Source organism: Ammodytes marinus, assembly GCF_949987685.1.
Source record: "Ammodytes marinus genome assembly, chromosome: 23".
Lineage (NCBI taxonomy): Eukaryota > Metazoa > Chordata > Actinopteri > Uranoscopiformes > Ammodytidae > Ammodytes > Ammodytes marinus.
Window position 1 is genome coordinate 8,685,478 of NC_137227.1, and position 23,000 is coordinate 8,708,477.

A 23,000-nucleotide genomic window follows, 5' to 3' on the forward strand; every position below is an offset into this window, starting at 1 on the left:
GAGGTCAGGCTGCGCCATCTTTTTGTTTTACAGCCCGTACAACAAAACACACACACACTTTAACCATCCTTCTGTGCATACTGTCTTGTCAGTTTATTTTTTTTTATAAATCAGGAAGATATGATTTGTTATGTAACAGCCTGTACAATGCAACATAGAGAAAACAAAAAAAAAAGGAACCAAAAAAAATAATTACAAATTATATTGTACAAAGCAGCACAGGGCTGTAAACAACCCTTACATTTCAATTTTTTCACATTTTTGATTGGAAGTTTTTCCTTTTGTCAAACCCCGTATAGATCTTCCATCAGATCACAGCTGCTCTTAGAAGGTGACAGCTTATTTATTTTTGAACGATCACTTTTTTTGAGTTTGACTCATCAAAACTGTTCACTGAAAAAAGTGAACAATGTTTTTGGGGGTTTATGTTCTGAAGCAAATTTAGATGGTAGCGGTGTAGAAGATGGAAACGCTTTGGAAAAAAGCTGCTCACATAGGCCTACAATCAACCGTGAGGTGGATGTTTCGTATCAAATAAAATCCCCTGTATAAACATTTTGACAAATGTAAATCAATAATGTTAGTAGTGGACATAAAAGAACTGCAGAGCCCTAATTCATCACATTCACATGTAAACAGCGTGACTGCTTGTCCTTCAGCTCTGGGAAAAGTCCGAAAGGTCGTGCCCAGGTAAACCATGGCCATGAGGTAAACGCGGGGGGTCTGGCGGTGGCGGATGGATTTTACCAGACGAACTGGAGTGGAGGTGTGAGTGGATCTAGATTTAACATTTACGCGAGGGGGGAAGCGAGACAACGGGCGTCATTTTTAAAACCACTCCAACCTTTTGGCATAAGTCTATTCAACCACCTTCTTATTAAAAACAAAAAGACCTGCCCGGAGTTTACTCCTTCAGAAGATTGATAGCAGTCCAGTAACAAGGGGTCTCGTGCACACACACAACTAGCCTAGCCACTGGTCCTAGCAAATAAATAGTCTGGTGACATTGTTTTGTATACAAATTGAACAAACGAGTTATAACGTTGTTGATCTGTGAGCTTTAAAAGGTGGCCTTTTTGCGTTTCTTTCCTGATTTTCTAGTCCTTATGCTAAGCTAAGTTAGCCGGCTGCTAGGTATAGCGTCATACATACGTGAACGGTATCAATCTATTCGTTGACCTCTTGGCCGGATGGCAAATTAGCATATTTCCAAAAACGTAAACATGTTTTTCCTTTTTCTCCTTTTCGTTGTATCAAAACCTACCAAGTCTAGAAGTAAATATATATATATATTTTAAATATCATGATGGAACCTCTTAGTTTTAACACAAAATGGTTGTGAAGATGGAGCATAGTTGGCCATGTATCATCTCCATACACATTTTTTTAGCTTCCCAAAAGGTGCACATGGTCTTTTTTCTTTTTTTCTTCATACGTCCACTTTTCTGTCCAACCTTCCAGTTTTCCACCACCATTTTAAAAGCTGTGAATATTATTTTCTATTTGACAAAGACGAATCAAAAGGCGACGCTGGGCCAGAACAGAAGAAATGCAAAACAGGACTGTTAATGTGGAGACACGAAGAGGACAGCAACATACAGTGGTAGATGTGTAAACATTTTTCTCTTCATCCAGTTTTAAAATCACCCCCCCTCCCCTTTAATAAGTCACAATCACAAGACACTCTTGGGTTCATTCTCAGATTCAAGTGTCTTTCTGTTTTTATATATAATTTTTTGAGAACATTGCCACTCTTTTTCTTTTTCTTATGACCCACATTTCAGTCTTTTGAGGTGACGGTCCGTTAACGTGCAGGTTGACTTTAGGACGGGATCCTCCCAAAATAAAAAACACTGGTAAAATAAGTGCCAAAAGGTACAGAACAAGAGAAAAAAAATAAGCTGATTGTGAGAGTGGAAGAAAAAATATGTTGGGGGAAAAATAAGAAGAAAAAACGTGGCCAAAAAAACAACAACCCTGCAGCGAATGAACTACCGTGTCGTGTCTGAGTTTTAAAAATCGCCCACACGAGTGTCCGAAACATAAAGTGCAGGCAGTGTCTGTTCTTCTTTGAAACCGCCGTAGCTCCCGGCCATTAAGAGAGTCCAAGAGCAAACCACAAAAAAAAAAAAAAAAAAAGAGTGCTGAATTGTCAACAATCCATAGTATAGGAACAGTTGGATTTCCAGAGGAGTCTCTCTCGCTCAAAGGCAGGGGTTGGATTTGGTTGTCAGTTTATTAAAAAGGACCCTCCTTGGCTCCCCTACCCCCATGCCCTGTTCACTCCACCCTGATGAGCAGGCCGTACAGCAACGTGCCCCCCTGCTCCTTGGTCATCCACTCGATCTCTGAGTTGCAGAAGCGAGGGTCCAGGGGCTCGCTGTGGCCCAGGGTCTGGGGGCCCACCTTATAGGAGCCTGGACGCACACACACCTGGAACCCCACCTGGGCCTGGTGGCAGCGCTGGGACCGCGGGTCCTGAAATCTGCAACAAGGAGATGAGGAGGACAACTATCAGTCAGGTGGTCTCTAGCTAAGGCTGCACCATATCAGGAAAACGTGTGACGTGCGATAACATTGTCGAATTTGGGCAATGGCGATTTCAATTCCGCTAAATGAACACATACTGAAATGTACGACCTCAATGTGTGCTCTAAGTACATTGCCAACATACACTCCAGACGGTAAGTAGCCTATGCAGGCACTGAGAAAAACAAATTAAATTTCACTATAATTATCACTTATTGCAGTTCAAGCTGTTTTTCTGATACGTAAACCTCGATATCAACATTTGCGACAACGATATTTTTTCTATGTATTGTGTAACCCTTCTCTACCTTAATTTCATTTTAGCCGTCCACTATAATAGATTATCCAATAAAAGCATAAATAAAAAGGTCAGTTGTGTGTGTATGGTACAGTACCATACACACACACAACTGACCTTTTTATTTATGCTTTTAATCATTAAGTACCATTGGTACTTAATGATTAGTGGACTTACTGCACTTTGGGGGCAAAGATCTCCATGCCGGAGTAGCGCATAGTTGGGGAGAGGTGCACTCTGGGAACCTCCCTGCCGGGGGCGCTGTTCTCCTCTGGCTCACTGTAGCCGTTGGGCCCCTCTGCCTTCACAGGGGACACGGTGAAGATGGACGACGTCCCTGCAACCGCAAAATTACATTCACAGTTTTAGCCATTTGGGGGATGTGAAGCAATTGTATTTGGGGTGGCCGGTACTAATGTGCATATACCATCTTTTCCTAGAAAAAAAAGGAACTTATAAAAACTTTAAATTAAAAAACAAAACAAACTAAAAAAAAATGCATTTCAAAAGGCAATAACAGCAAAACACAGGCTTTACAAACAGCTAAAAAAGACCTAAGATTATATATTATTATAGATGCTTTATTCAGCAGCAACATACAGTTCTGCACACATTTGAAATAACTTTTTTTGGCAATGTTGTGGTGGTCAGGGAGGCTTCTCCTACCGGGCAGCAGCTCACTGTGGTCTAGTGTGCGGCGTAGGGCTCCTACACTGGTGCCGTGGTACGCAATGTGCCACTTCTTCAGTGCATTAGATACCTCGCAGTGGGGCTTGATCCTGAACAAAGATGATAGACGATAGACACTCATGCAATGATCAAACAGCTGCACAGAGGTTCAATACAGAATAATAGATGCACAGCCTATAGGTCAGCAGACAGAGAGAAGATTTTTGTTATAAGTATACTTAATTAATAGTAAAATAAAAGACTGAGATTTACTTGATTTTATTTTTTTACATAAACACACAAGGTAAATAAAGCTATGTTTTCTCTCCTAGCAGCAGCTATAATTTAGGGCTAATGGTGAATGTTAAAAGGTATATTCAGTTATTTGATAAACTTTCACACTGGAACTGATGAAAAGGCACACAGCCATGGCTCTTGGTGATATTGTAGCACCTCTCAAAATGCAATAATCCCACAATGAATGGTTTACTAGCTCGCTGCAGTATCATGTCTGTGACTGGGTGGGGGGTTGGTGCTCTCACCTGAGGCCAAAGCGGCACCATCCAAAGGGCAGGGCGTAGTCCCGGGGCGGCTCTCCTCTCTTGTAGTAGGTCTCGTCCCCCCGGAGCTTGTGGCAGGACTCACAGTAACACAGGTTGTACTTTGCCTCTTCGTTAAAATAGGCATCTAAAATATGCAAGGAAAGACAGAAGATTGCGTACAGTTTCATTGTGACATTGTGGAAGACAGAGATGGAGGCAGTAGATAAGACACTGGGCGTTAAACTCACCAGGTAGCGTGAGCAGGTCCTTGAAGCGCGAGCACAGAGCCTGGTACTCACAGGTCTTGTTGGGGTTGACCTCTGGAGGGGGCGTCCAGCACACACTCTCTTTGATTCCTGTAGAAAAAGAAACACAAAGTCGGTCCAAATGGAAAAAAAAACTCAAGAGCTGAAAGACTGAACAGACCCTTAAAGGTTGGGGGGAAAGAAATTCTGAAGAATTTTTGCTGACAAAATCACTTTGTCATATCAGCGAATATCTCCTCACAAGCTGCTTCTTGTCCGTACTTTGAGTGCGCTGATAAAAAATATTGTGTTAATACACAGCCTAGTCTCTGTAAAGGGGCTTGTTTACATGCTACGGTGGGCCCCCTCTGTTTACATACACAAATAAATACCTGACAGAGGCAGATTGTGAGGACATATTCACTGCTTTGACAAAAAGCGATTTTGTCAACAAAGATTCTCCAGAATCACTGACTTCACCTTTAAAGAGAGGACACACAAACAGGAGGTGTTCTTCTTACCGTCAACCATGTCCGCCTTCTCCATGTCGCCCTGGCAACGGGCCTCGCCGCTCTCTCCGCCCACAGCTGGCACATTGTTTGTCACTATAGTAACCTGGCAGGAAGACACACACAACACTCATTGGCTTATCTTCCACGTAGGAAACTGAAATACGTAAATCATGCCAATTCATGACACCTCTACAACCTGACATTGTTTCAGCGTGTGTGTGTGTGTGTGTGTGTGTGTGTGTGTGTGTGTGTGTGTGTGTGTGTCTGACCTGTTCACACTGGCCGTAGAGGTCTATGAAGGGGTAGCAGGGTGAGGGGATGTCCTGTGCTGCCACCCCCTGGTCCATGCCGTTGACATAGAGGTGGAGACAGCTGTTGGTGTCCACCAGCAGACCCAACACCGTCCCCTCTGGACAGGTGTCCAGGTTAGGACCATAGTTCTCACATGTCTGAGCGGAGAAGAGGGAAAAGTAGCTTGTTTGTTCAAATAGGAGCGAGAAGCTGTGCTTGTAAGGGAGGATGGTGAAAGGCAGAAAAGATCAATCAGACAGTATATGACGTCAGTGAGGAGAACATGCTCACTTTGCAACACAAGACAAAAATCAATAGACGACTCAAATATGTGTGTGTGTCTATGTGTGTGTTGAAGTGTGTGTGTGTCTGTGTGTGCGTGTGTTGAAGGGTGTACGTGTTTGTTGAATTGTGTGTGCGTGTGTGTTGAAGAGTGTGTTTGAGTGTGTGTGTTGAAGGGTGTGTCTATGTGTGTGTGTGAAAGAGTGCGTGTGTGAAAGGGTGGGTGTGAGCAGGGCCGACCATAAGGGGTAGAAAGTGGGAAGGCTTTCTAGGGCCCAGCCACTTGGGGTCCCATGGTCTTTGGAAGCAAAGAACCTAACTAAGCTAAACTTTATTTTTAGATATTTATGTCAATATCTATTCAAAGTTGGGTGTTTACACAGAGCCGCGGGTCCGCTTACGGCCATTTAAAAAGCAGTAGAAAAGCAGAAATGTTCAAAATTTTTCAGATTGAGCACAGCGGAGTGTAACTCTTTCAAACATAATCCATCCTATAAACCCTTTGTGTGCCAAATGGTGACAAGATTGGGTTTTGATATTAAACAGTTTTGACTGGATTATATTTCCTGACTCGTTCCTGCTCACGGAAAACACATGTAGGCCTACCTGCTACTTGTGTCTGGGTGTCGTTGTGAAAAGTATTTGGACCCCATGAAAAAACAGGTTGGGTACCTTTTGTAGTTCTTCTACATTAGTTACTCTGTAATTTTCTTGAGTCTACAAACAGGTTTAAATTCTCTCTCCACATAATGTAAATGTTTGTGAAAAAGAATTTCCCTTTGGGGACTATACCTTCTAAAGGCTTTGACATAAGTCTTCAGGTTGACACGACCAGCCAAGTCTGACCAGTTTTTCAGAAACCTGGCCAATTGACCAACCAGCCGGGTCCTACCACAATGAAGCTGACGAGCAGCATCATCCTGTTTTAATTATTGCCGTAACCACCAAGGTCCTGCTTTCTGTATTGTTTCTAAAAATTAAAATATACCTAAAAAAGTTCTTAATGCAAAGAAAGACACAAGGCACAAAGAAGTTGGAAATAATTGAAGGAACAGATTTGAGTTCAAAGATTAAGAACTTTTTTTGTAATGATTTCAGTGCTTTTGCAGTGATGAGAGGAGAATGAACTAAGCCTAAATGTTGCAACCAAACATAGGCCAACTTTATAGTTTTGAGGGTAGGTTGGTTTGGTTATTCATGTAGAGAACCGCCTTTTTTCATTTGTGTGTGAAGAATTTGTTGTTGATGTTGTTTTTTAAGTGTTATTTATTTCAACAATACCACCAACAGATTTCAAATGATTTAATGTCATGTGCAGAAATACAGAAAAGTGCAATATATGGTGCAGTCAATTAGTGTAAATGTATCTTACCAGAAACTAGTAGCATAGAAAACGTGCAAATTGCGAAAAAACTGTTTGCTTTAGTGAATACTAAAGAAGAACAAGGTCTCTGTGTAAACTGATTATTTTTGTAGAAATCTGTTGATCTGTTAAACAATTGTGTGAGTGTAAGGGAATCAAAATAAATTGGTAGGTATGTTGGGCTAAGTCAGAAATGTGCTACTATTTTAAAATTATAATGAGCCCTTGCTCCCGCAACTGTCCCTCGTTGATAAGATAGTTAGTCTCTCTACAAATACATGTATGTGTTTATTGAGGGATGAGCGCACTCACACTCATTGTTGATAGGAGTAATGGGTAAGTGGGGCCCATTGACTGGAGGTTTTCAGGGGCCCAGCCATTTGTGTGGGCAGGCCTGGGTGTGAGTGTACGTGTGCATTGAAGTGAGTGTGTGTGGATGTGTGTTTGTGTTGAAATGTATATGTGTAACTTGTATGTGTGTGTGTGTGTGTGTGTGTGTGTGTGTGTGTGTGTGTGCGTGTGTTGAAGGGTGGGTGTGTGTGTGTGTGTGTGTGTGCGTGTGTTGAAGGGTGTGTGTGTGTGTGTGTGTGTGTGTGTGTGTGTGCGTGTGTTGAAGGGTGTGTGTGTGCATGTGTGTATGTTACCTTTAGGGAGTTGTGGAAGACAGAGTCTCTCTGCAGCAGCCAGGCAGAGCGTTTCAGACAGCAGGCGGTGGAGGGGAAGTTCAGGCGGTCAGGGGCGTGGCCTATCACCCCTAACGACAGAGACGACGTCCATGACGGGTTGAGACGGTCTATGTGAAACTGAGAGAGGAGCAGAGAGAGGCTGGGTGACAGGCTGCAACAGTACAGACTAAAATACCATCAAGTCCTAGTTGGTACGTATCCTAATAGTACATCAGAATCTAGGTAGATAATAGAACAAAACAATAGCATCTAAAGTATCATTTCTACAGAGCCAAGAATTAGTCCGTTATCTCCAGATAACACACTTTCTCACGATCACGAGTGTATGAACCTATGATCTTGAGATAACGGCACCCTTATATTATACAAGTAATGAGTGGCAACGAGCTATTTCATCTATAACCAGCTTAGTTCAAAAACAATTTACGACCATGGCCATTCGTACCTTCCTTCCTTCCATACGTTTCAGCAGATTACAGTGAAATCGACATTTGAACTTTATGAGTTCTTCTAACATTGCTATTATTATCTTCGATCCTCCCAAATATATTGATAATCACAATTGTTTTTAATAGCAGTATCTCTTAGTGGTCGGACCAGGACATTCATAAACTGACACATAAGTGGGTATTTTTTTTTAATTCTAATAATTCATCAAGTACAGTTTAAGCTATATTACCCAGCCAGAGTAAGAATAACCAAATTAAACTGCTTAACTGATGCAGTCAAAGAGATTTAATTACAGTGTTAATAAAGTATGGAACATTATGTCAAGGCTGGTAGGTCATAGTTACCTGGAACAGCTGCTGGCGGGTGAGTGGCTGTGCGGTGACCAGCAGACCCTGGTTGTAGCTGGACACTCTGGCTGCCGTCAGGTTCTGGTTGGACAGCTGGATGTTTTTGCCGTGGTTCTCCAGGAACGCCATGGAGAGGGGCAGCAGAGCACAGGGCTCAGCCTCCACCTGGAGGTAGTGAGAGGGCCACGCGCAAATATGTGAGTTACAGGCTCTTAAAGGTGCAGTGTTATATATCCAAACATTTAGTGCCATCAAGTGGCTACAAGTCTTGCTATAATATTAAGTGATGATGATGATGAAAATGCATTTAGTTATTTATTCTATAGTAATTCTTCTTTGTACTTCCAACAGGTGCCTTTCCCTAGGACACCCACTATATATAAAAATTGCCGTTAAGTTTGTCCATTTTGTGCTACTGTAGAAAAATGGCGGTGCAAAATGGCGGCCTCCGTGTAGGGTTAACCACTCCTATGTAGATATAAAAGGAACTATTCTAAGAAAAAAAGAAAAGTAAAATAAAACGTTATATTTGCAAGTGATTGAACACTAATTAAAACATACTTATGAATATTTGATAAAAAACTTTTTTTTTTAAGATTATTTTTTGGCGTTTTCAAGCTTTATTGGATAGTGCAGAGTTGAAATAGGGAGACAGAGAGAGAGAGGGGGGTTGACCTGCAGTAAAGCTCCACGGGTTGGATTTGAACCCGCGACCACTGCAACGAAAGGCCGGATCCGATATGGTACGCGCTCTATCCACTACGCCACCGGAGCTCTCCCATTTGATAACATTTCTACCAAGTCTGTTCTGAAAAATGCCAATAAATTCTACACACTGCACCTTTAAAAAAAATAACAGCCAGCTCCCCTCTCCTGCAGCCTCCTACCTCTCTGCCTGGAGTGCTGTCCTCCTCTCCCTCACTGCAGCTGTCGGAGCAGAGCGACGGAGCCTTCACGCTCTCTACATCCTCCATCAGCGACGAGCTCACGATGGACGCCGCCGTGATCCGCCCGTACAAGTCCAACACGGCATATACATTCTGCACAGAGGGAGGGGCTGAGTGGCAGCTTTGGGACAAGTAACTGTGTACTGTAGGTGTGTGTGTCTGTCAGGAGTGTGCGTGTGCGTGTGTGTGTGTGTGTCAGGTGTGTGTCAAGAGTGTGTGTGTGTGTGTGTGTGTGCGTACTGTACCTTGGCCACTGCAGTCGCTGCAGGTCCCATGTCTTCCCCATCAATGAAGATGTGCATGGTGTCGTCACTGCACCTCTTCACACCCACACGGTTCCCAACCTAACAGATAAACATGAGGAAGTGTCAGTCAGTAAAAAATATACTGTCCTGTGAAATGTTGAATATTAATGCAGTGTGAGTCGCTACACTGTTATATCTTCTTGAGCTTTTGCTTTTAGAGCCTTTGAAGCAGGCAAGAGTTCCTGTTAGAGAAAAAAATGTCCTTGATACGACCTCTAAATCAGATCTAACTGGGCTTTATCCAAAAGCATAAAGAATTGGCTGTAACATGTAAAAACACAAGGCCCTCCACAAAGATGATTTCTGTCCCCCCCCAGCTCACAGTGAGGCGGTCCAGGGAGCAGCAGTAGTTCTGGCGCTGCAGTGTTCCGTTGCGGCGGACCTCCGAGCCGCAGAGCAGCCAGGTGACCTTGGTGCGGAGCTGAGGGAGGGAGGGGGAGAGGCCGGACAGCGGGCAGGAAGGCAGCTCAGGGGGGGCTAGCGTGGTCAGGCCCATGTGCAGAGAACCACACCACTGGTCGTCCACTTCATCTATCCTCACCTGCAGAGGGGGGCAGAGAGCATAGGGATCAGGAGAGAGAAAGATATGGTGTCAGCTAGGGGCCTTAAAACACCTTATACGTCTAGGGATAGCTGTCTTTAAAAAAGGTGCAGTCAGTGTGTGATATCCAAATATGCAGTGGCATCAAGTGGAGAAAGTTCTAGATTGCAACCGCTCCCGTTTGAATAGTTACAGAAGCTACAGTACAGTGGCCTTCAAGGACTTGAAGCTATAGTTACTAAAGATGGCATCCTCCACCACTGCCTAAAGTCTTTCCACAATATCTAGTGATGAGGAGAAGATGTTTAGTAATTTATTCTATAGTACTTCTTGGTCTTCCAACAGGTGCATTTCCCCACGACACCCACTATATATTTATAAAAAAAAAATGCATATGGCCGTTAAGTTTGACCTTTCTGTGCAACTGTAAAAACATGGATTATACACTAATCAAAACATGTTTAGGAATATTATATTCATTTTCTACCAAGTCTGTTCAGACAAAATGCCAATAAAAACACTCTGCACCTTTAAGAGGTTTACAATACGCTTTATATAAGTTGTTATGACCAGGTAGGTGTAGCAGGTTGGTTTACAGAGCTCAAGCCCTCGTTTACCTCAAAGAGCTCGTCGGCTTTCAGTTCCTTGGCGCTGAACACGATGCCGTGAGCGTAGCCTCCCACTCTGACCGCCTGGCAGCCCTCACCCAACAGCACCACGTTCTTACCGTGTTTACTGTGGAACCGGTGGGCAACGCCTGCTACTGCGCGCGCACACACACACACACACACACACACACACACACACACACACACACACACACACACACACACACACACACACACACACACACAGACACAGACACAGACAAAATAAATACTTTAAATATGAGCAAGTCTGAGGCATATTAAGATGTCTTGACCCGAGCAGGGACTTTACCTGGTGAGTGTATGGGAAAGCTCTTCTCTGTGATGTTGCTGGTACAGAGGCTGTTGTCCAGCGGGCCTGAGGCCTGAGTGATGGACACCTGAACACACTGGCCATACAGGTCGATCACCGCAAACACCTCTGAGAGAGAGAGAGACATGGACCGAGCATTGGGGGTCATCAAATCAAACATACCTAACGCTCCTAACTCAAAGCATTTCTGACTTCCATTGCCTTTACCTGGTGGCAGCCCGGAGCAGGCCACGCCCTGGTCCACACCGTTGATGTAATAGTGGAGGTCCCCGCTGGCCGAGCGCATCATGCCGATCCGAGAGTTGCTGGTGAGGGAGTCCAGGTCACAGCCGTAGTTGTTTCGCATTGTGTTGCCGTCCTGCATGATGGCTGTTCCACTGTGAGGGGAAGAAAAATGGAGAAAGATAATTAAACTATTTAGCTGGCTGAGAAAAACTGTCTTGAAAAAGGTGGAGTCAGCGTTTCTGGAGAATGCTTGTTCTCAAAATATGTTTGGTCAAAGGCGCTGAAAAATCTTAGCTGGTGTTAATGTACAGTCTAGGCTCTGTAAACAGGTATGGAAAAAAAGGGTTTGTAAGCAAAGGGGCACCCACAGTAGCGAGCAACATGCCCATTTAAAGAGCCCAGGCTGTGTTTTAACACCAGCGGAACACACAGTACGTACAGTCAGGTAGCGGATCGTGAGGAGATATTCACTGATTTTGACAAAAAGTGATTTTAACAATAAGCGTTCTCCAGAAATCGCTAACTCCACTTTTAACTAAATGAAAATATATGTCCATACCTGAGCATCCACGTGTCATAGTCGATGTCGGTCATGGTGTTGGGAAACTCCAGCTCCTCCGGCCTGATGGCTGTAACTCCTGCAATACAAAGGGAGAGGACGGGAAAATCAGCAGCCATTACTGTTTTAAACTGCTGCTGTAGAGATAAATGTTCTGTAACACAAGACGCAACAGGCACAAACACCTCACCTGCTTCTATTGAGCCCGACCAGCGGTCCACCATCTTCTGAATATTGATTTCAAACAGCTCTCCGTCTCGAAGGAACCTTCAAGAGGGTGAAAGGTTAAGATCACGAGGAAGCTCCCAATTATACAGGTCTCTGGCTCTACGTTTGCTTTCATTGGATATTTGCTCTAAACTTTCTCTACACCAGATTAACTTCCTTTTTCAGCTATAAAACAACATGTCACACTACTACGCCTGTATTTGGTGACTACAGTATAAATTGTAATTACAGTGTAGTGCTGTTTAATATTTGACATGTGTTGCTTTTAATGTATTTTACTGGCTTAATACAGACTTAAGTAGAAACGCCAGCATACAGTAGGTGTGACCCAACAAGCAAAACAACATTATTATGTTTGATTGATCCGTAGTGGATATGAATCACAAACAAGTTTTTCTTTTTCACTTTTCTTCTTCACCTGTTGGAAATGACAATAGCGTCGTTGAACTCGCTGCGGCAGTTCTGTCTGAGGGCGGTGCGCCCCCCGTTGGTGATGACAGCGTTGGTGCCGTGCAGCTGGTGGAAGCGCAGGTCGTTGGTGGTGCTGACTCCGCCCACAGAGCAGGGGCTGCAGGGGGACATGGCCCCGGGGCCCTCAGAGCCGTCCTCTGGGAGTGGGGGCAGGTCCACTGAGGGGGGAGACGGAGGGGAGAAGAGTTAGAAGGAGAATTAAGCCAGCGTTCCAATACCCATACTTTCTGCTTTTAAGTATGGTCGAAAAAAGATTTCCCAATTCTTGAGGTCGGATTTAGAATGCTTTTAAATACCCGGATGCTTCTCCAGCACTCTCTATATATGGAGAAAATCCGTTATGAGATCTCAGGAAAAGTAGACATTTAAACAGATATGGCTGCCTTTCCTCGACCATATAGCAGCGCTGAAGTGACCTTCATGACACCTTTTTGACTTTGAATTTTTTGCTTAAACAGTTACCTTTAATTTAAACAGTGTCTTAGAAACCTTTTAAGTAGAGTTCGCCATGTTAGTTGTTTATTTTGTTTTGTCTTTTGTTTGTGTGTTCACTTTTTCGGTTGTGTATTTGTGTTCTGTAATAAATTAAGTAAAAGTATGTGCCAATTGAAGCCTACTGCATGCTAACTAGAATATTTTATGATCAGCTGTAATGTGTAGAATAGAAAAAAGAAAGTGTGCAATTTGGAGCGCAGGGTATGTTTAGCTATCCTAAGTGCTCAAAATGGAGCCTTGCTTCCTCTCTCACCCATGTCGTCCATGATGGTGGCCTGAGCCGCCTGACCGTACAGGTCCACCACAGCGTACACACTGGGGGGGATGTTCCAGGCTGCTGGGCCCTGAGCCACACCGTTCACAAAGAAGTGGAGGCTGCCGTCTTCTTTACGCACCACACCCACTGTGTCACCTGCCTGCAAGACGGGGGGGGGGAAGGGCTTAGTACAAGAAGCCTTATGGGGGAGAGGACAGAGGCTGGCAGTCAGCTGACCCTCACCTTGAGCCGGTCCAGGTTATGTCCATACTCATCCAGAATCGTTGTTCCATTGTGCATCACACCATTCCCTGTCATCATCCACGTCCCTACAAAAAAAAAAAACATTGTGAGAAATGTAGATGTAAAACTCTTAGAAGTTGCAACATTGGTATCTCATTGAAGGAGGGGAAACCCCATGTCTTTTCTGAATCAATATGTATTGTATGTTACCTGAGCGCAGGTTGGTCATGGTGGAGGGCAGCTGGAGGTAAGCAGGGTTGTGTGTGGTGACACCTATTTCAATGGACCCCGCCCACTTGTCCACCATCTTGTCAATGCGAACCTGGAACACCTCGTTGGAGCGTAGCGGCCGGCTGCTCAGGACCACGCCATGGTTGAAGTCGTCGGTGGCGCTGTGAATATAGTGTTTACTTGTGAGTATATATATATTGGTGTTACGCTCAAAACTAATCCACCATTGCCCTCTGGCAGGACCAAGATGACCCAACTATTTGGTGATAGAAAATGCCATAAATCAAATGGAAATCCTCATATCAAAAAGTTCTGCTGATTCCAATTGTATTAAAGCAAAGCACACATTTTAAAAATCGAAGAAAGGGCTAGGGGGGACGCTCTAAGTACTAAACTCTGCAAATGTAAAAATCCCCCCTACCCTGAAACTGCATAGTGCACCTTTAAACTATGTAAAAAAAACTACTGTCTGTAATGAATTCACTCACTGTGGCCTTAGTGCCGTCCTGCCGTCACTGATGATGGCGGCCTTCTGTCCACAGTTAGAATGGAAGAGCAGTCTGTCTGGCCCCTCTGGGTCAGGGGTGAGGGAGAGAGAGGGGCGCGGCCGGCCCACGTCGGGGGACAGAGCCCTCATGATGGCGTTGTTGCGTCTGAGGCGTTCACTGTGGTTGTGGTTGTGGACTATGGTGACTTTAACAGCCATGCCGTAGAGGTCCACCACGCCGTACACCACAGCGGGGGTCTGGGCTGCAGCTACGCCTGGGGAGGAGGGGGGGGGGGGGGATAGAAGTAAGGGGTTAGAGGAGAGGAGACCGCTGGACTGTAATCAAACCGTTAACATGCTCAGTTACAGTATGACTCGTGTTCCTAGTATGTAGTTTAAAAGGTGGAGTCAGCGATTCTGGTGAACGCTTGTTGTCAAAAATCAATCAATATTTCCTCACAAACCCACTACCTGTCTGTACTGTGTATGTGCTGAAAAAAAATCTGTTGATAATACACAGCCTAGGCTCTGTAAATAGGCATGGTGTTAGCTATGGTGGGGGCCCCTTTGTTTACGTGCCAGTTTACAAAGCCAAGGCTGTGTATTAACGCCAGATTTGTTTTCAGGGCACACACATTACGTATCATGAGGCGAGATTAACTGATTTTGACAATAAAAAACTATTTTGTTTCTAATTTCTCCAGAATCGCTGAGCTTTATTCAATATGTTAAGATCCTTGCTTTTCTAAAATGTTCTAAAAGATTCGAAAATCAGAACATCAAATATAACATATGCTCATGTTTCCCTTGGCTCCATCGTTCTGTCGTGAGCCGATTGATTCAATCACTCATCTCAGACCATCACTACCACATCATGGTGACCCCCAGTGGGCCTCCTCACCTTGGTCGATGCCATTGATGTAGAAGTGGAGCGCTCCGCTGGCTTTACGCATCAACCCTATGTGATCCCCCTCCTGAAAGGTGGACCAGAGGAGAGTTAATGAGAGATTAAAGAACACACACAGACACACACACACACACACTGCAGTGCACAGCGGGGTGACAGCTTGGAAATGTGAGCGTGTGCGTCATGGCCAAACCTGAAGTTCATCCAGGCTGAATTCACAGTATTCCCTGCGGGTTCCTTTGCCGTTGGTCAGTATCCCACAGCCACTCATCATGATTGTACCTGACATAAGCAAAAAGGTCACTGATTTCACACTGAACCCACATTTTGTTTCATGGTTTCAGTGGGTCTTTGCATGTGTGTGTGTGTGTGTGTGTGTGTGCGTGCGTGCGTGTGTGTGTGTGTGTGTTACCTGAGCGCAAATTGGTCATAGTTGCGGGGTAGTCCAGGTTGTTGGGATTGTGTGTGGTCACTCCGATCTCTATCGACCCGGACCACTTGTCCACCAGCTTATCGATGCGGATCTGAAAACAGAACCACAAACACTTTAAAAACCCTTCCGGCAAAGCGTTGGTTATTTTCTCCATATCTTTTGCGTTGGCCGAAGCTAGCCGTTTGCGTGTGCTTTGCAAAAAAAAAAATAAAATAAAAAACACCTCAAACATCTCGTTGTGGCGTAGTGGCCGGTTGGTCATCACCACACCGTTGTTGAACTCGTCCAGGGGCCTTCGTCTCTCGGCCGTCTTGTGGTTGTTGCTCAGTTTGATGAGCGTGCCACACTTCTCGTGGAAGAGCAGCGCGTCGTTGGTGGTCATGGGGCCCGTGCCGACCCCCAGCCCCCCGACCCCTCCATTAGCAGCGGGGCCGTTGTTAGTGTTCCCTCCCCCATCTCCCCCTCCTACCGTCCCCGCTCCACTGTCACTGTTAGCCGCTCCTCCTCCACTGCTGCTGTTGCTGCTGCCTCGCTCGTTCCTGGAGGAGGAGTCTGTCCCTGTGTTTCCTGTCCCTGTCCCCCCCCCACCTCCGCCATCCTCCCCTCCGCCCTCGTCCTCGGAGCGATAGAATGAGACGATGGCGTTGTTGAACACGTCAAACAGCTGGTGCTCCGTTAGAACTGAAGGGGGGAAGGAGAAGAAGAAGAAGAGATTGTCAAGACTGTTGCACACTGTCCATCAATTGATCTACAGGGTGGGGGATTTTCTTACCCGTGTCAGCCTCCAGGTTGTTAGGAAACTTGTCCGGTCTGCTGTGATTGCAGCTAAGCTCAGGCACTGGGAGACAGGGAGAGATAACACGCGTGAAAAAGACAAATCCCAGAATACATGTAGGAGAAAAAAAAACTATTCACTGGTGTTACAAATGTGTTGTTATCCACTTTTGTATCCATGACTCATTTGTTTCATTGTTAGTGACATGATGTCACATAACTTTATCATACTGGATTATAAACCCACATCCTGTTCACAGACACACACACACACAGTTTGGTTTTTAATTTATTGTATTATTCTCATCTTTTTTTGGTTTCATTATATACTGTATATATTTTTTTCCGTATGAGTCTCAATTGAATGTTTTTGTTTGTATTTAGTTGTTTTAGTGTTCTCTATAACAATATGAATTATTTTTATTTAGGTGGAGGCTTAGCTGAAAAGAAGCCCACTTGGCTTTTTGCCTCTCCCTGCCCTATATCCCTGTGTCATAATAAAAAACTAAATAAAAATTCAACTAAAAGAATAACCACATTGATAAAAATGTAAAAAGTATGGCCCCCTACCTTCATTTCCGTTCATTATTCCATTCATTGCTGCCACATTCATGAGTGCCGTGATCCCTACGTTGTTGTCCCGCTCGCCACACACCACCACCACCTCTTCCTCCTCCTCCTCTTCCTCCTCTTCATCCTCCTCTAGCTCCAGCTCGTCCTGCTCTATTGTCTCTTTCTCTGGGCAGGAGGCCGATGATGGTGGGGTCTGTGGCGTGGGCAGCTCACAGCTCACCACCGTCACCTGGGTGCACTTTCCATACAGGTCCACCACGGCCCAGAGCCTGGAGGGCAGTCCGCTGGCCGCCGGCCCACAGTCCTGCCCGTTGACCCAGAGGTGGAGCTCCCCGCGGGCACTGCGCTGGATGCCCACGCAGTCGCCCTCGGCCAGCTGGTCCAGGTCCCGGCCGTACTCCTCCAGCACGGACCGCCCGTCACGCAGCACCGAGCAGCCCGACACGATCCACGAGCCCCCCTTCAGCCCCGTGGCACTGCTGGGGAAGTCCAGCCCCGCAGGGTCCAGGCACGTCACGCCGATCTCAATGGAACCGCTCCACGAGTTCACCTAAGGGAGGGAAGAAGAGGGGAAAAAAAGAGCATTTACCATCGATAAAATATGTGTGTTGTTGTTGTTGTTTCTTTGAAGATACATTTGGGGCATTCTTTTACTTTTATTAAGTCAGTTTGGAGAGACAGAGATGAAATGAGGTAGAGAGGGGAATCACATGCAGAGTACGACCCAGACCGTGCTCTAACCACCACACCACGAGCGCCCCAAATCTAATATGTGGTCAAAATTTATCAATCAGTACTATGTCACAAATAATGACAATAGCAGTAACTGAACAGATGTAAGCCGCTGTTACTTCGAGCCTCTCAGCTCAGCATCCAAGCTGCGATGTTAAAAGTGTGCTAAAAACTGCAAGTAGACGTCAACGGAAAACAAAGTGTGCCTTGCTGTATGATCCATCTGGATATTTTTAGTTCTTCTGTCAGCGATGAACAAGGAGTCAGCCTTTGAAAAATATAGAAGGACAAGATTGAACACACATTGACTCACAGTTCACAGTGAGTGAGTAATTTCACAAGTGATGCAGCGATGAATGCACGCCTGGGCTGTGTGCAAAAATCATCTTTAGTAAAGTAGCAATAATGTGTGAAAAAACACAACCCAGAGATCAATCAGATCCATGTTAAATCCCATTAAAAGAGGCGGTTTGGGTTCGCACATCCTCTATATGTAGACCAGGTGCAGCAGAACAGTTTTTTTTTAAAGTTTTAATATTTTTGCTGATGTCACAATGGACAAACCAAGCTTTCTTCCTCATGTTTGCCTCCTTTCCTTGTACTAATTTTTTTTTTTTTTAATAACAATAAAGTCGAACCACCAGTGCTCTCATGAAAACACAGACGCCTCTGAGAATCAAAACCTGTGCTCACAAAGCAAACAACAATAGTCACCTCCGTAATCTTGCCTTGCACAGAGGATTGTTGACATTAAAACACCAAAAAAGCAAAAACGTCTCACTGCAAAAAAAAATAACTCCTTTGTGTCTTTCGCGCGACATCATCGGAATCATATCGCATAACACCAGACCGGCCTGAGGTATCCCTTTCTTATCCCAGAAACACAAAACTCTCCATAAGCTCCTCAAGGACGTGCTGCTTTATTGATCCAAGGGGGGGGGGGGGGGGGGGATCTGTTTTTCACCGTTTGAGAAAGGGACGACAGTGGCTGCAGTGTCAGCTGTGTAGAGGCAGAGAGAGTCGGCGCGGGCTGGCGGAGATTGAGAGCCCTCTCGCTTAAGGAGAACACTTCAGCCCCAGCAGATGCCTCTCCGACAAGGGGACACAAGCCACACGTCATCCCCCTCAGAGGAGTGATGTCCCGGCTGGCTGCGCTCCACCTGCTGCCCCCCCTCTCCCCCTCCCTCCCTCCACACACACACACAGGACCACATCCCACAACAGAAAGACACGCAGCTTGCTTCTTCCAAGAACCGATATTTCAGTGTAAAAGTACTGCTGCAGATCATTCTCTGCAACCAATCTCCTTCTCTCTCTCCCCCCCCGCTCTAGCTCTCCACGGGACAGGAGTAGGAACTTGGCAGAAATCCAGCCTGATGAAGTGACCTTGAGCATCACATTGAAGCCCTAGCAGCTCCTGGGATGTTTTGTTTTTTTTCTGCAGCAGCTTACCTTCATGCCGAGGAGAAAAACAAAAAGTCATGGACATTGTTCTCTAAACAACATCGTCCAGTTTGCCTCCTCCTCCTCTCCCCCTGTCTGCGTCCTCCTAGGCGCCATGGCAGGTGCAATGTAAGGCAGTGTGCTACCGACGCACGCATATCTGGGTTAACACATTTATCTGAGGAACTACTCTGCCTGACCGGGTCGCTGTGTATGAGGACGAGACAGACATCTCTTTTCTCTCTCTCTCTCTTGTTCTCTGACGTAACAGTTAGCCTGAAGGTGTCTGCTGCCTAGTCTCTCTCTCTCTCTCTCTCTCTCTCTCTCTCTCTCTATTTGTTCAAAGGACCAATAACTACAGGATACAACTTCGCACATGCAGGCAAGGACCACTGGGCAGCTTTTGAAAAAGATTGAATAATGAATTGAAGCCAAAAGCACAGCCTGAGGAGCAAAGCGAAAGACTAAAAGAGAAGGACACGCTCCTTAATCTCAGACCCCACACGCGAGAGCACACACACATTCTATTCAAAGAAAATGGCACAATGAAATATGGGTAGCCTTATCACAAATATAAAAAAAGGCGTTAGAAACACTTTTTTGATTTGCTGATGAATGTCATTCTATTGCCAAGGTGACATATTCCTTGCATGAATCGTATATAAAAAGGGCCGATTAATGCAACTTCAAACGCATAACAGCCTGCCAACAAAAGCAATAAAAGAGCAGAATGTTTGGACATTTATGTTTGAAAAATGACTTAAAATGATTGGTCTACAGGCAAAGAACTTGTCTAATTTGGTTAAATTACGATACTGTGCATGTCCAATTTAAACTCAACATTTCCAGCTAAAACACACAATAGCACACATAATCTGGGGATCACTTTGTAGAGCACAGCTTTAAATACAAACACTAAGCCCCAGACAGTTTCCACTCAGAGGAAGGCTTTTGTCCAACAGTAACCGTGGCCCTAAGTGAACGTCAGAAGGCAGGAAGGGGCAAGTCAAGATGGGTGCTCCTCCGTGATGGATAAAGTATTGATTTTCAGAAGCAGTGTATGTCGTGATAGAGCATGGAGGCTGTTTATGAGAGCTCTTATCAGGCTGAGGGCTTCATATATATAAGAGATGGATTATCACTTACATACACTATGGCTCAGTTGTACCACATGTTTCTATAAGTTCCACTAGCTCACGTGCGGTTTTGAAAATTATTTCGGACACTGCACGTCTTGGCCCTGGACATGGTATGAATTCAGAGAAGGGTGTGTGTGTGTGAGGAGTGTGTGATGGCCCAGTTGGCACCAGCAGCAGGCTCAAAAAAACTGCTATGTTGTTGTTGACACACCCCTGTAGAGGTTGCAGGCTGCAGAGGCACACGCCATTACAACAGAAGACAAGCTGTCCTACCAAGATAACAGACAAAATGTTTTTTTTTTTTTTTTTAAACACTGATCATTGGTGTGATATGAAGAGGCCGGAGTCACGAGAGCGCATAATAGGCACTTATGTTTAAGTGATATGGAAGCCAGAATGACGGAAATAGGGGGGGACATTTTTCAATTTGTTCTTTTATTACACGTCATATCGAAAATAATTTAACACTGGACATAAATACAACCTAAGTTACTCCAACCCGAAAAAATAGATCAATTGGAACATAATAATTTACCTGTAGACTCCTTAAGGGCCGCAAGATATTGTGTATTTGTGCTGGAATATTAGGACTTGTTCCCTATAATAAGAAGGGGAGACTTTTCCTAGGAGATGTGAGAAAAGGAGAACCTTCACTGGAAACAGAAAAGGGTGCCATCATATCTGGATCCGATCCAATCAAAAAAGAATCACTTTGTCAATGTTTAAGTCTTAAATCTGCTTAATAGATGTGTTAGGGATAAATGAAGGCTAATGTCCCAGTAGTAAGAGTAGCATATTAGAGTGAATGTTTACAGAAACCAGAGCCTATTAAGTTATATAGCTTTAAGTGGGTAATGTGAGTGTGAATAATAAAAGAGGAGAAGCTGAGTCCTATAAAACACATGCCTTGTTTGTCATTAGCAGATAGCAGTGGCTGATCGTAAGCCTTGTGTGTGTTGAGACACACACACACACACACACACACACACACACACACACACACACACACACACACACACACACACACACACACACAAGCCTGGTGGGAGCACTGCGGTATTATTAGCCACCGGGGCAGAGAGGCTGACAGGCACCGACGGCTGTCAAAACACTCCTTCAAAACAAAACTCCACAGAGCCCCGTTAACTGGCCTACACGAGCCCCTGTAGCACAATAAACATTAGCGGGTCCTCTCAACACACACCAGAGCCCCGGTAGCCACTTAGCAACCGGCTAGCGGCTCGTTAGCTCGGCTAACGGACGGTACCAAGGCAACACAGCGGGTAATCGTTAGCTAAGTGATCCGTTTAACATGTCTACACTGAGGGTTTATTCAGTCCACCTGTCCCTGATAACCCTCTGACAGTCCATGAATCTCGCCCAGTGAACAACCTAAACGCTGTCCAGCAGTGTGTGTAGTGCCCCGGGCAGGAGGAGCCCCTCGCTGGGGACCACCGGCCCGTCCCGCCGGCGCTGCCCCTGGACCCCGCAGCTCCCAGCCCCGCTCACGAGCAGCAGCGGCCGCGGCGGGCCTGTTGTTGTTGTTGTTTACCTTCTTGTCAATGCGGACGGTGAAGACATCCCGGTCCTTCAGTGGCTCCTTGCTGAGCACCAGGCCGTGGTTGAACTCCTGCACGGGCTGGTTGCGCCGGGCGGTTCGGTTGGAGTTGGACAGGCCGATCAGCTTTCCGCTCCGCGGATGCAGCTCCGCCGCCATCTTCAGTGGGCGGCCAGTGTTCACGACAGTCGAGCTTTGCGACAGTTACGTTCTGACAACCGGCAGATTCCTCCACCGCACCCATCTGTGTGATACAGAAAATCACTCAAATGTAAGCTTAACTTCATTTATTACTCATAATAACATAATTTAAAAACCAAATTCAACTTTAATATTTAAACTGCACGGAGAGTGAATCCTTTCTGTTGTATTTTAGTCATATTTCCCTCTTAAATCTATTATTTTTTTGTGTTTTTGGTTTTTATAAGCTTAACTGTTGGCCTAAATAATGTTGCAACAACCGAATGTGATATCATGAAATCATTTTCGTAAATCCCCCATTTGACCAAGTTATTTTTTTATAAGATTAGGCCTTTTTATTTTTAACACTGAATTTATGGATAAAAATGTTTTCAAGTTACGTTTAACACCAATAGGTTTGATGTTAAAATGTATTATTCAAATAATATCATGTATTAGGCTATTCAATTAGGCCTATTCTTCTTAAGAAATATAAACCCTATAAAATAATACATTAAGAGAATAATTACCCTGGATGGATTTTGATCATCAATAATTTAATCTAAAAGCATTCTTCAAAATCCTACTGATATAAATCAATTTAATTGATTCCTTTTCCTTTTAAACTTGTCTTACTCCCAATATGACTCGTATTGGAACATGCAATATATACCAACATTTACAAACATGTATAAAGAGAAGAGAGAAGCTCAGACTTAGGTGTCAACAATTGTGTCATGTGATCAGCAAAATGTTACAATATCTTACATAAATCTAGTATTTTATTGTTTGGGTTACATCATACTTGCAGGTACACACAGTGGAGGTTGTTACTTTAACATTGTCATATTTATTCCACCAGAGGGCGCAAAACCCATGTGAAATATCTCTGAGTCATTCACATCCCACTCGGCTCTTTTTCCCACAGCTCTCCTCAAAGCAACTATGGCCTTTATTTTGCCTTAAATCCTATGGTGAAATGAATATGTATGATGTAGAATCATATTTGATATGGAAACATACTGTTGCACAAACCAAGGTCACAAAAAACATTTTTAATCCGAATATTTCTGTTCAAATGGAGCTAATGGGCGAAGCA

At 44.7% G+C, this 23,000-nt stretch overlaps 1 protein-coding gene across 1 annotated transcript; it reads right to left on the reverse strand.

Moving 5' to 3' along the window:
* Positions 1-81: 81 nt before the first annotated feature.
* Positions 82-21,919, reverse strand: neurl4 (neuralized E3 ubiquitin protein ligase 4). The gene is made up of 29 exons (XM_080052021.1): positions 21,716-21,919; positions 16,847-17,399; positions 16,275-16,340; positions 15,726-16,183; positions 15,482-15,593; positions 15,263-15,351; positions 15,064-15,136; positions 14,164-14,437; positions 13,655-13,836; positions 13,445-13,530; positions 13,199-13,361; positions 12,398-12,608; positions 11,942-12,018; positions 11,752-11,830; positions 11,175-11,344; positions 10,947-11,075; positions 10,625-10,770; positions 9,789-10,007; positions 9,407-9,505; positions 9,102-9,254; positions 8,212-8,379; positions 7,376-7,534; positions 5,065-5,244; positions 4,805-4,898; positions 4,287-4,394; positions 4,039-4,183; positions 3,494-3,606; positions 3,005-3,164; positions 82-2,485 (listed from the first exon to the last, which is right to left on the reverse strand). Exons 1-29 carry the CDS (start codon positions 21,878-21,880, stop codon positions 2,281-2,283), a joined length of 4,836 nt encoding a protein of 1,611 aa, XP_079908147.1. The 5' UTR covers positions 21,881-21,919; the 3' UTR covers positions 82-2,280.
* Between the last annotated feature and the right edge of the window lie 1,081 nt (positions 21,920-23,000).

Coding starts and splice junctions, on each gene's coding strand:
- neurl4 (XM_080052021.1), bottom strand. CDS start 21,880: ATGGCGGCGGAGCTGCATCCGCGGAGCGGAAAGCTGATCGGCCTGTCC. Junction 9,506..9,788: donor GCTCCCTGGACCGCCTCACT/GTGAGCTGGGGG, acceptor TTTATCTGTTAG/GTTGGGAACCGTGTGGGTGT. Junction 5,245..7,375: donor TCTTCCACAACTCCCTAAAG/GTAACATACACA, acceptor TTCTCCGCTCAG/ACATGTGAGAACTATGGTCC.